Source organism: Lynx canadensis, chromosome C1 (genome assembly GCF_007474595.2).
Source record: "Lynx canadensis isolate LIC74 chromosome C1, mLynCan4.pri.v2, whole genome shotgun sequence".
In the NCBI taxonomy this organism is placed as follows: domain Eukaryota; kingdom Metazoa; phylum Chordata; class Mammalia; order Carnivora; family Felidae; genus Lynx; species Lynx canadensis.
The window spans coordinates 33674318-33686567 of record NC_044310.1 but is presented as its reverse complement, the minus strand read 5'-3'; the positions used below and the strand labels follow the sequence as shown (position 1 = coordinate 33686567).

General features: G+C 46.4%; 2 protein-coding genes across 7 annotated transcripts in view; one reads left to right on the top strand and one right to left on the bottom strand.

Moving 5' to 3' along the window:
- Positions 1-6397, bottom strand: part of SZT2 (SZT2 subunit of KICSTOR complex) — a 51591-nt gene extending 45194 nt beyond the window's left edge. For all 5 annotated transcript variants that reach the window (XM_030327696.1, XM_030327697.1, XM_030327698.1 and 2 more), the window contains exon 1: positions 6309-6397. In XM_030327696.1, the coding sequence (XP_030183556.1) occupies positions 6309-6335 (27 nt within the window). In that variant the 5' untranslated portion in view covers positions 6336-6397. The remainder of the gene's footprint in view (positions 1-6308) is intronic.
- A 103-nt stretch (positions 6398-6500) lies between these two features.
- On the top strand, positions 6501-11565 carry MED8 (mediator complex subunit 8). Of its 2 annotated transcripts, XM_032594275.1 has the most exons (7): positions 6501-6545; positions 7884-8002; positions 8687-8831; positions 9358-9498; positions 9694-9775; positions 10131-10379; positions 11167-11565. In XM_032594275.1, the coding sequence occupies exons 1-7, from the start codon at positions 6540-6542 to the stop codon at positions 11229-11231; spliced, it is 807 nt and encodes a 268-aa protein (XP_032450166.1). In that variant the 5' UTR covers positions 6501-6539; the 3' UTR covers positions 11232-11565. The 2 variants fall into 2 exon arrangements, with proteins under 2 accessions (XP_032450166.1, XP_030183569.1); XM_030327709.1 differs by lacking the exon at positions 6501-6545 and having other exon boundaries at positions 7423-8002.
- Positions 11566-12250: the final 685 nt, after the last annotated feature.

Genomic DNA, 12250 nt, shown 5'->3' with positions numbered 1-12250 from the left:
CAACTTTTCACTTTTAGCAACGTCTGCTCTGTGTTGTCCAAGAGATCCCATCCTTCCTCATCCACTTTATAGAAAAACGAGCCTATTTTATGTCTGGGTTTTTCTTTTGCTCCCACCAAAGTTGTTTTTTACCAGGTTTTCACTACTATTTTCTTTTCAAATATTATCTCTTTTTTACAGTTCTTGGAATCTGGGAAAGGGCTGTGGGTGTGAGTTCTAATCGATTTGTTTTGAAAGAAAGTGTGATTTGATAGCTGAGCCTCTGGTCTTGAACTTTATTTTCCTCCTCCATAAAACACTACCATGTATCCCAATGGCATGTGAAAGTATAATGCGTGCATTAGTGTAACAAGTGAAAACAAGCAATTCATTGATCAGTTGCTGCTTTGTGTCTGGAAAGAGTCCCGCATAGCCATTCACTTCAGCTCTTTTGCTCATCCCCATTTACCTGGCATAGCTGGACATTTCCTCACACTAAGCCAGAATCTGTCTTCTTTTTTTTTTTTTTTTTTAATTTTTTTTTTCAACGTTTATTTTATTTTTGGGACAGAGAGAGACAGAGCATGAACGGGGGAGGGGCAGAGAGAGAGGGAGACACAGAATCGGAAACAGGCTCCAGGCTCTGAGCCATCAGCCCAGAGCCTGACGCGGGGCTCGAACTCACGGACCGCGAGATCGTGACCTGGCTGAAGTCGGACGCTTAACCAACTGCGCCACCCAAGCGCCCCCAGAATCTGTCTTCTTGATATAATCTTGACCCATTCTTGAGATCTGTTCTCTTGAAAACATCTAACCCATTTCTGGTTTTACCCCTGGATAAAACCCAAAGGAAAGTCTGACCCTCTGCCAAAGGATAATCTATCAAACATCTGATGGCAGCCCTGAGTCTCTGTTTCTCTGTAATAAACATCTCCTGAGTTCTTCAGGTAAATCTTAAAGAGCATTGTTTCAAGTTTCCCCACTATATCTTAGATCATATGCCTGTGAACTCTGGCTGGTCTGTTTTTCAACTCAAAATGTGGGGGCTAGGATGGAACACAATACCCAGGTGAGGTCACAGATTCAGAGTCTCCTAAGTCCGACTGACTTTACCATACTGTTGGCCCAGGGAACCTCCATAACTTTTTCACTTGTGTTGCTGTTAAGACACATCCTCTGTTCTGTCCTCATGCAGCTGGCTTTTTGGGACACATCCAATTATTCAATTAGTCCTGTTATATTGGATAAATTCAGTCTATTATTCTATTGTGAAACATAGAGTGCTGTTTTGTCTTTTAGCAAATCTCTGTCCAGCTTAATTTCCCTGCTAATTTCATCAGGATGCCATCAAGTCCTCATTCCTGTCCAAAGAGGACAAAGACAAGGTGAGTGTGCATTCACTGATCGGTCAACAAATTTATGGAGGGCCAGCTACATGCTAGCACCAGGCTAGGTCCTAAGGATACCACGAAAAGCAAAAACTGGCATTCTCTGCTCTCGTAACAGTTACCCTGTAATGGAGAAAAAATTAATCAAATAATCATCCTACTAACTATATGATTACAAACTGAGTAAGTGTGCCAAAGGAAAAGAAAGTGGTTCTATGGCAGCATATAACAAAGTAACCTGACCCAAGCTAGGATCTTAGGAGAAAGTGACACTGAAGGTTGAGTGGGGTTTGCTAAGTGAAGAGGAAAAGGGGAGATAAAGCGGATGGAAGACACAGATGGGTGCTGTGCTATTAGTAAACGTTCTTTAGATTATTAGTAGACGGCTTGATTTCACTACAGTATAGCTTCCATTTCTCCACCTTGTCTTGGAAGTTATTTTGTCTTTTTTTTTTTTTAATTTTTTTTTCAACGTTTTTTATTTATTTTTGGGACAGAGAGAGACAGAGCATGAACGGGGGAGGGGCAGAGAGAGAGGGAGACACAGAATCGGAAACAGGCTCCAGGCTCCGAGCCATCAGCCCAGAGCCTGACGCGGGGCTCGAACTCACGGACCGCGAGATCGTGACCTGGCTGAAGTCGGACGCTTAACCGACTGCGCCACCCAGGCGCCCCTCTTGGAAGTTATTTTGAATGACAGGGGTGCTGGGTGGCTCAGTCGGTTGAGCGACTGACGCTTGGTTTTGACTCAGGTCCTGATCCCAGGACTGTGGGATCAAGCCCCTGTGTCGGGCTCCTGCTGAGTGTGGAGCCTGCTTGGAACTCACTCTCACTCTCTCTCTCTCTCTCTCTCTCTCTCTGCCCCTCCTCTGCTTGTGCTCACACATGCTCTCTCAAACTAAAACAAACAAATGAAAGTTATTTTGAATGATGGACTGTCCAAGGCCAAGTGAAGCTTACGTAGTTAGTTCATCAACCAGTTCTTACAGAATCCACTCTCTTGAAACCAGGAACATTGGCCCAACTTAATCTTTCTCACATTTCTCCCTCAAACATGACCCTTCGAAGTCAACAGCAACATGTTCAAACCATCACCTGGAAGTTTGCCTCACGTTCAAGATGTAATTGATCAGAACCAGAAAACATAAGAATTAATTTAAGCAGCTAAAATAGTATTTTTCAAAGTGTGATCCAAGGACCAGGTGCATGAGAATGGTGAGGTGCTTTTTAAGATACAGACTCCTGGGCCCCAGCCAAACCAACTGAATTCGAGTTGACAGGACTCAGGAATCTAAATTTAACAAGCTCCCCAAGTGATTCTTCCGCTTTGACAAACCCTGAATTAGCTGTATTCTCTCGGTATCCACACTCACATGGAGCTTCAATGCCCTAATATGTAATCTCCCTGAGTCTGAAATGCATTACTCTTGGGACTAATCTGGCAAAGAGAAAGCAGGGTTTCAGAGTCAGAGACCTGGATTGAAATCTGGTTCTACTACTTGCTATCTATGTGAGCTTGAACAAGTTACTTAATTTTTTCCAGGACTCAGCTTCTTCATTGATAACATGTGGGTAAGAATACCTACTTCATAAGGATGTTGCTGCAACTAAACATGAGAATGAGAACAATGGTAGAGGAAGCCTATCATTCTCTGGAACATTTATTGAGGCCTACATACCATTTACAAGATGAATAATACATTATTAGGCACTGTACTGCATACCATATATATCAGGACGACGGAAACATCGCCCATCTCAATTTGGTTTTTGTTTGTTCTTTGCACCTGTCCCTTTGTGGTTAAGGTATAAATAATTTTTGAAGCCTTTTCCAACCATGATGCTGTTTTCTAACAGAATCCCATGAGGAGCGCCTGGATGGCTCAGTCGGTTGCATCCGACTCTTGACACTGGCTCAGGTCATGATTCCAGGGTCGTGGGATTCTCTCTGCCTCTCTCTGCCTCTCTTCCCCGCTCACGTGCGCTCATGCTCTCTAATAAAAAAAAAAAAAATTAAAAATAAAGAATCCCATGAAGTAATGTAGACATTTTCTCCCTTGAACTGTCTGAAGGCTCCTTACCACTGGACTTATACCACGTAAGTCCTGAACCTCTAGCATGGACTCAGCCTGAATCTTCTTCTCATCTCTTACTCATCTCTTGCCAATTTAGAGGACCTAGAGGGATCAAACGTTGGTTCTGTTGCTGCTTATTAATACAAGGCCTTGGTGAAGTTACTGTGCCTTAGTTTCCTCATCTGTGCCATCAGGAAAATAATAGTGCCTATTTTGTGGAGATTTTACAAGGATTAGGTGATACTTAGTAAGCACTCTGGAAGTGTTAGCTGTTCTCATTGTCACATTGCACCCACACTAGCAGCTGCTGCTTCTGTTCTCTGAGGGCTCTACGCTCCTTCTCACGTCAGGATTTTCACTATTGCCTCTGCCTGTGATGCACTCTGCCTCTTCTCGTGGCCAACTTCTACTTGGTCTTCAGGCTGAAGTGTCATTTCTCTGAGAAGGCATCCCAAACCACCCCCGCCCCACACACTTCTTAACAAAGTCGGTTAAGAACCTCTTTTAAACACTCATTCATTCTGTAGTTTTCCTTTGCAGCCCTTATTATAATTCAATGTTTGTTTACTCTATTAAAATAGAGGACATGTCTGCCTCACACTGCTCGGTATCCACCCTGATACTTAGCACGATTCTGAATCCACAGCACTCATAAAAATATTTTAAATATTTGATGAATGAATGATTTCTTAAATCTGACTATGCCCAATTTTCTCTCTTCGGATTGTAACAACCTCTCAAAGTCAGTGACTTTTCTGCCCAGGGGCAAACTTCACTCCCTTTACTTTCTGAGATAAAATTTTCAGAAATGCAAATCAAGAACTTAACAGATGCTTCACTTTTGGCTGAATGAGACTCCCACAAGTATGTGTCTTGACTCCAAGCTCCTATAGATCTGTACTGATCAATATGGTAGCCACTACCAAATGGGGCTACTGAGAACCTGAAATGTTGTGAGTCCAAAAGTCCAAAATGAGATGTGCTAGAAGTGCAAAACACACACTGGATTTTTAAAGATTTGGTACAAAAAAGAATAGTAAGTAGCTCATAGTTTTTAATACTTATTACCTGTTGAAATAGTATCTTGGAAATATATATAAATAAAATACATTATTAAAATTGATTTCTTCTGTTTCTTTTTACCATTTTAAATGTGTCTACTAGAAAATTTGCATACATGGCTTGTATTAGATTTCTATTGGACAGTGCTGTTTTACACCACCTGCCTGAAAGGTATGTCGTATTTTGCTCCAACATCCCATTTCCTCTCATCTTTGCTGCTGTTGTTTTGTAAATGTTTATTTATTTTTGAGAGAGAGAGAGAGAGAGAGAGAGAGAGAGAGAGAGAGACCAGAGAGACAGAGAGAGCAGGGGAGGGGCAGAGAGAGAGGGAGGCACAGAATCTGAAGCAGGCTCCAGGCTCTGAGCCGTCAGCACAGAGCCGGAGGCAGGGCTTGAACTCGTGAACTGAAAGATCATGACCTGAGCTAAGTTGAATGCTTAACCGTTACCTACGGAGCCACCCAGGTGCCCCCATTTCCTCTCATCTTAATTCTTACGGAGTACTCCAAATTCTTTCATAGTCTTTCTCAGTATTGACATTTCAGATGCATGGCTTCTTTGTGAACATGTCTGATTCTTTAAAATAGGGTAGAGTTTCCTACTTAATCTTGGGTTTCATAACACCAAATTCCAACAAACTGGAGACTTACCATCCTGTGGCTATTTTATTATTTATACTATAATCGCTATGGTTAACAACACAAGGTCTGGGGCCAGGCCACCTGTTTTGGGAGTCCTGGCTCCCCTACTTACTAGCTGTGTAACTATGCTGCAAGGATCTCTGTGTTTCAATTTCCACAACTGAAAGATGGGAGATGATAAAAGTGTCTAGGACAAGAGGATTAATTGATATTGGCAAAGCATCTAGAATGGTGCCTGGCATGCAGGACTCATTCAATAAATGACTTCTATTTATGTCATTCTACACATCCTTGACCCTTCCCACCTACTCATATATTCTCTTACATCACTGGGCACCTGTTCTAGTGTTCCGTTTTTTCCAAAGCTGAGAGATTTTATGCTCAGATCTTCTAACTTCAACTCTGTTACTCCCCAGCTGAGAAGCACTTGGGTAAGGTACTTAACCTCCCTCACTTTTCAATTCCTTTATCTGTAAATGAGAGCGGATACTGCCACATTCTTCGCCTAAGTTTTAATAACGTAATGTATGTATGAGTTCCTCGCGTGGTCCTTGGCACCCAATCAATGCCTCCTGTGCATTTTCTGGTTTAATACGTCAAGTCCTCACAACACACCATAAGACAGGTATTTTATGGAGAAAGAAACAGGATCCTGGAAATCAAGACTTGCTCAAAGTTGCACAGACAGCTAAATGGCAGTGCCAATGCTGGACGAGGTTTCACTCCGAGTCAAATGTTTTTTCGCGAAACCAAAGCCGCTCCCCAAATGCACGAGCGCCAGAACTAAATTAATTCATGCTGTCTACGGCATTCCGATGTTTGGAGAAATGCATAAACCATCGATGTCTACTGCCGTGCTGCCCACGGAAACTGCAGCAGAAAATCAAACTACAGATTTTGTTAATAGCATTATTAAGATCAAAGAATACGAAAGCCCCAGAGTCAGCGACGTGTCTGAAATTTCAGTAACCAAAACAAAGCGACGGGTTTCTGCTCCAGCCCCCCGACAAAACTGCGGGTCGAGGGAAGGAGGTTCAATGGTCGGGCCTACGGGGCAGGGCCTCCCCCAGACGAGGAGGAGGCCACCGCCGTGCCAGGCCGCCGGATCCTCCTCCTCGGAGCTCGGGGCCCAGTGCCCAGCGTTGCACCCGCCCGCCCCTCACCTCCGGCTCCGGGCGCTCCGAGGCCATCACACAGCCCTCCCGCGCCGGCCCGGGCCAGAGAAGATGCTCCACTCGTGACCCCTGACCCGGCTACAAGCGTCCCGCAGGAACCGGAAGTGAGTGGGAGGACCGAGTTCTGAGTTTCCTGATTGGGGGACGAAGACCTCTCAGCGAGGCTCTCGGACTAGGAAACCGGAAGGGGAAGTCGTTGCCGCCTACACTGACGCCGCAATGCAGGTGAGAGCGGGGTTGGGACTGTTGACCGCTACCTGGTTTCGGGTAGCGGGGTCGATAGTGGGCTGGCCGAGGGGAGGGTGAGGAGTTAGGGCTGAGAGGAGGGGTTAGAGCCCACAGCTGACGAGTAAGGGACCCCGGGACGGGAGGCGCGACCGACTGGAGAGGTGGGGGTGGGGCCCGGACTGCCGAGTCGTGTGGAAAGAGGCCCCGCTGACTTGCTGGGGTGCGCGAAAGGGTCAGGCTGTAAACTGGCAAAGTTGAAATGCGATCCAAGGAAGATGGCTCAAGAAGGAGGCTTGTTGGCTCAGGCCCCGGCCTAGGTCGTTGGATGGACTCTGTTGGATGCAGACGTAACAGGGGATCTGGAATTGGAGAGCAGCCCAAGAGGTGAAGGAATTGTTGGGCGGAGGGCAGTGGCCAAAAGCTAAGCTAATTATAATCTGAGGCTGTGGGTGGAACCCAGGATCCAGGCCCCTGTCTTGCACGTTGGCGAGTTTGCAAGACAATTTTGCATCTTTCTTCCCAGCCTGAGCCGGTTAGTTATTAAGGATGGAGAAATGAAGTAAAACTGAAGACCCCAGATGGGAGGAAAACGCTTTGCGAATACCCTAGCATTTAAAATTGTTTCTCTGGTGCTCAGGAGCATATGCATTTTGTTTTGTTTTGTTTTGTTTTGTTTTGTTTTTCACTTGCCACTTACTTTCTTGCACCTGGTCCGCTGTCAGTAAATGTTGTTCAGTTGACTGAGCTTGTGAAAGAGATACAGAAATATTGGCATTGAGAAAAAAATGGGTGCCGATTAATTCAGCAAGAAGAAGCTTGAAAACATCAAATGCTGAGGGCAAATGAAGAGTGGGAGGTGGGGGGGGGCGGTGGTGGTACAAGCCTGGTATTCAGGGAAACCTTCATGTGTAGGTAGGTTTCCCAGGGATTGTGTCTTTGGCAAGACTGCCACGCTCACAAGGCAGGTTCTAGTACAGGAGAAGTTGGAGTACACGTGCTGCAGGGGTTCACAAAAGATTATAAAGCCCAGGCATTAGGTCTAGTGAAAATGTCTCAGTGAGAGAGTATAGAGTGTATCTAACACGGAGAAAAGCCAGACGTGAATTAGGAGACGATGAGAGAAAGGAGGAATTGAGGTCAGGCGAATGGATTGAAAGGTCTGAGGGTTGATGCTGTCTGTAACCCAAATACCAAAGATAGAAAACCTGGCTCTCCTGTGCCAGTGAGATCCTGTGTTTCTCGACTGGTGTTGCACACTGTCACCCTGGCTCTTCAGCCTTCCTCTGTATGTGTCATACACCTATCTGGGTAACCCACCTGTTCCTGTTGGTGCAGAGGGAGGAGAAGCAGCTTGAGGCATCATTAGATGCACTGCTGAGTCAAGTGGCTGATCTGAAGAACTCACTGGGGAGTTTCATTTACAAGTTGGAGAACGAGTATGACCGGCTGACCTGGTAAGGGTTGCCAGGGTAAGCCAAGGAGGGCTCCATGGGTGGGGGGCTAGGCCTCCTGGTGGACCGGGTATCTCCAGTGATATCACAGTTTATCACTTTGCAAACATCTTTTGGTTTGGTAAGAGCTGGGTTTCCCAACATTTAACAAGTGAAATTTGGCTTAGGGCCTCTGTGGCAAGGAAGTAGAGAAATGCCTAGTTTCCCAACCCAAGGTCTTTCTAGCTTTTGATTCTCACCCTTTGACATCTCTGGGAGGAGGTACTCCCTCAGTAATCCACCCACTATAGTAAGAATGCAGTGTTCATCCTGGGTCTCTTACCACAGTTGCTGCTGAGTCTTTTCAGGTCCAACCTACTATGGAAGTGTGGATCCTATTTTCAGGCCGGAAAGGAGAATTTTACCCAGTTTCTGAGTTTTTAGTGATAAGTATAGCCATGGTTCTTATTTTGCCACTGGATCTCACCCCATTCAAGTAACAAACTGCCTTATTTCTCCATCTCTGCTAGAAACTGAAAGTATGTCCCTCTTTCCTAACCCCACAATCCCCGGGAGCCAGTCTGGTACCTGCGCAGTCCAGCTGTAGTGCAATGAGTCTTTTTGGGGTGAGCCTGGGTGTTCCTAGTCTGAAGGACCCCTTCAAGGCTACTTGACTGAGACATTCTGACGCTTCCTTATCACCACCAGGCCCTCTGTTCTGGACAGCTTTGCCTTGCTCTCTGGACAGTTGAATACTTTGAACAAGGTCTTGAAGCACGAAAAGACACCACTGTTCCGTAACCAGGTTATCATCCCTCTGGTGTTGTCCCCAGACCGAGATGAGGATCTCATGGTAAGAGGAGGAGAAGGGTACAGTGTGGGAAATTAAATTCTTAGATGAGAACTTAGAGCATAATTGTTGCTGGGTTACTTTAGAAGTTCTGAATGAGGAGTAGTTTGTGGCAATAGAAAGCAAAGGCTGCATTTTGGAGGCCTTGCTTTTTGTCCCTCTAGAGTTGAGGAGCCACTCCCCAATAGTACCAAATAACCCTGAGGCTTATGTCCCCAAGGCAAAGATCTTTCTTCTCCAAGACCTATCTTGAGCAAGAGGTATGTTCTATTGTGATTTTGTCTATTTCAATCTTTTATTAAAATGTAGCAAAGGGAAACTTGCCCCTGGGTCTGGTAGAAACCTGTGTGAGGAGACAGAAATGAAGCATGGAGTAAGCGGACTAGTGTCCTGGGAAGCTAGGTATTGGAAGTGTCAGGTGAAGTCTTCCCTGAAAATGTACTATTTGCCTATGGAAGGAACTATATATCGGGCCAGATCAACTCTTCGTGAATTGCATAGGAGGATCAGTAAAATCTGTGTGTTACAGCGGCAGACTGAAGGACGAGTGCCTGTTTTCAGCCATGAGGTGGTCCCTGACCATCTGAGAACCAAGCCTGATCCTGAGGTTGAAGAGCAAGAGAAGCAACTAACAACAGATGCTGCCCGCATTGGTGCTGATGTGGCTCAGGTTGGACTGAGTCCCTGCCCTGCTGCCCCCTAGCGCCCCGAACCCCATTGTGAGAAGCTAGGATTTACCGTGTGCGCCTGGTAGGGATGCATGGTTTACCCATAAATTGCCCCTGGAGGAGCACAAGGAAGAAACTTCACCGTCATCATTTCTGGTCAATGGCCTGATCTCTGCACAAATGTATGTTTGTTACAGAAGCAGATCCAGAGCTTGAATAAAATGTGCTCAAACCTCCTGGAGAAAATCAGCAAAGAGGAGCGGGAATCAGAGAGTGGAGGTATGGAGGGACTGGTGGCAAAATGGAGAAGGAAAAGGAGGATAGATCACTGGGATAGGAATGGTGGTTTGGGTAGTGGCGAGGTGAGGACGTAAGAATGAAGTGCTTAGGAAAGGGTATGCTATGTTCTGTTAGCTTTTTGTAGTTAGGGCTTGCCCTAGAGCAGGTGGAGGGTGTGGGTAAATGAGAAGGGAGAGCTCCGAGATAGTTGTGGGGGTCTTTTGGCTCTTCCTCGGGGCTGCCATTGAGTGTGGACGCTGCTCAGGCCCTGGTGCCCATATTGGTCTTCCTGCTGCTACGTTCAGTCCAGGGTCAGAGGCGAACCTCAGGCTCCTCGCTTAACCTTTTTCTTCAGGTCTTCGGCCGAACAAGCAGACCTTTAACCCTGCAGACACCAATGCCTTAGTAGCAGCTGTGGCCTTTGGGAAGGGGCTGTCTAACTGGAGACCTTCAGGCAGCAGTGGTCCTGGCCAGCCAGGCCAGCCGGGAGCCGGCACAATCCTTGCAGGAGCCTCAGGATTACAGCAAGTGCAGATGGCAGGAGCTCCAAGCCAGCAGCAGCCAATGCTCAGTGGGGTGCAGATGGCCCAAGCAGGTCAAACAGGTAAGGTGGGCAGGGGATGACCTTGAGCAGGGAAGTAGGGATAAGCTGGATGGAATGGGCCCCCGCCATCTCAGAGCTGGAGATTTTCTCCTTTTCTTTTTGAACTGTGACCCAGAAAACACTTTTCAGGAGTAAAAATCTCATTTGCGACTCTGTAGCAGGCACCAGAGAAAAGAAGAACTTGGAGCAGCAGAGACTGCACCTCCCATCCCCATTATAGAGTTCTGTCTCAGATACCTTTCTGTCCCATTTACTCTGGGTATCATGTGTGCCGTCAGGGTCGTTTCTTAAAGAAAGCAATGGTCAGACTTCAGTGGAGACCATCTGGTAGGTGCACTGAGGATTGACAAATAGGCAACACGTACTCTTCTCTGTGTCTTGTCTTTCTGCTACCAGTTAATAGTTGCGAGAACAGGGTGGGGGAATTCAGACGTGAGTAGCTAGAAGAGGCATTTTCTTTCAAAGCTGTCTAAGAAAAGGAACAATTACAATTAGAGAGAACATACTCGTCCACCTGTGACATTAAATGGGGTCTAGCTGTTTTGTCTGGGAGTAGCTGAGCAGGAGACTGCTGGGGTGTGCTCTGACCCCTTCCCTATGAGCACCTCCCTCCCAGACACCTTCAGGGAGAGGGCTGGTCAAGAACCACACCTCTGATCGTTGCTACCTGGGGCTGCAGAGGTTCTGAGATGAGAGTGGTGGCAGAAGGGAACTTGAGAGACCACCTGTCTGATTTATCATGAAAATCTTACTGTGCTTCAGGTATCTTTCTTTGTGTTCCTTTTAGGAAAAATGCCAAGTGGAATAAAAACCAACATCAAGTCAGCTTCAATGCATCCCTACCAGCGGTGAGTGTGGCTGGCAATCCCCACTCCCAGGTGCTCTTTGCAGAGGTGGGCAGTGAAATCGCCTTTTGCCCAAAGCTGAACTAGATGTGTACAATAAAAAGAACGTGAGCTTTCAGCACCAGACAAATCCCAGCTTCACCACTGACTGACTGTGTGACCTTGGGCAAGTGACCTAATTTTTCTGAACCCGTTTTCTTGTTTATAAATGGTGATACCTACCTCATAGGGTTGTTGTGAGGATTAAAATGAGAAAATGAATGTAAAACACTTAGTACAGTGTGTGAAATAATGGGTATTCAATAAATGATAGGTTTTTTTTATTTTTATTTTTTTATGTTGAGAGAGAGAAAGACAAAAGAGCGAGCAGGGGAGGGGCAAAGAGAGAGAGAATCCCAAGCAGGCTCCGCACTGTTAGCATGGAGCCCAACGCGGGGCTCAAACCCACAAACTGTGAGATCATGACCTGAGCCAAAACCGAGAGTCGGATGCGTAACTGACGGAGCCACCGAGGCGCCCCAATAGCTTCTACAGCCACATCTCCCCACTGCCCTCCTCAATCCTCGATCCAGAACTTAGGGTGATGTGATAGTGCTTCGTGTCAGTGGTGAGGTGCTAGACACAAGGTCATGGACTGCTCTGTTCTGTTTGAAAGCCTGTGCTGATTTTGTGCTCCCGGAAACTGTCACAACCTTTATGTGTCCTTAGAGGCACACTGGCTCTGTAGGCTTCCCTGCTCAGCTTCCATCCTGGCCGTCTCTCCAACCTGCAGGCAACAAGTCTTCTGAACTGGGTCTGACGGTCCAGCTGCAGCTCTGGTGAAGCTTGGGCCTGCTCTCCTCCTCTCCTCTAAGAAGCCAGTTCAGCTGTTCCCTGGGAGCTAGTTACAAAGTCCCCTGTCCTTTACCCCACTCCGTACACATGAAAGATTTTCTTACTTTGGAGGGGGGGGGGGAATTACACTTCACACCATGGTTCATCAGGGGTTAGTTATCCTCATCATAGTACCTAATTCCTGGACTCCAG

Coding starts and splice junctions, on each gene's coding strand:
- MED8 (XM_030327709.1), top strand. CDS start 7,836: ATGTGTCATACACCTATCTGGGTAACCCACCTGTTCCTGTTGGTGCAG. Junction 8,832..9,357: donor ACCGAGATGAGGATCTCATG/GTAAGAGGAGGA, acceptor TGTGTGTTACAG/CGGCAGACTGAAGGACGAGT. Junction 9,499..9,693: donor TTGGTGCTGATGTGGCTCAG/GTTGGACTGAGT, acceptor TGTTTGTTACAG/AAGCAGATCCAGAGCTTGAA.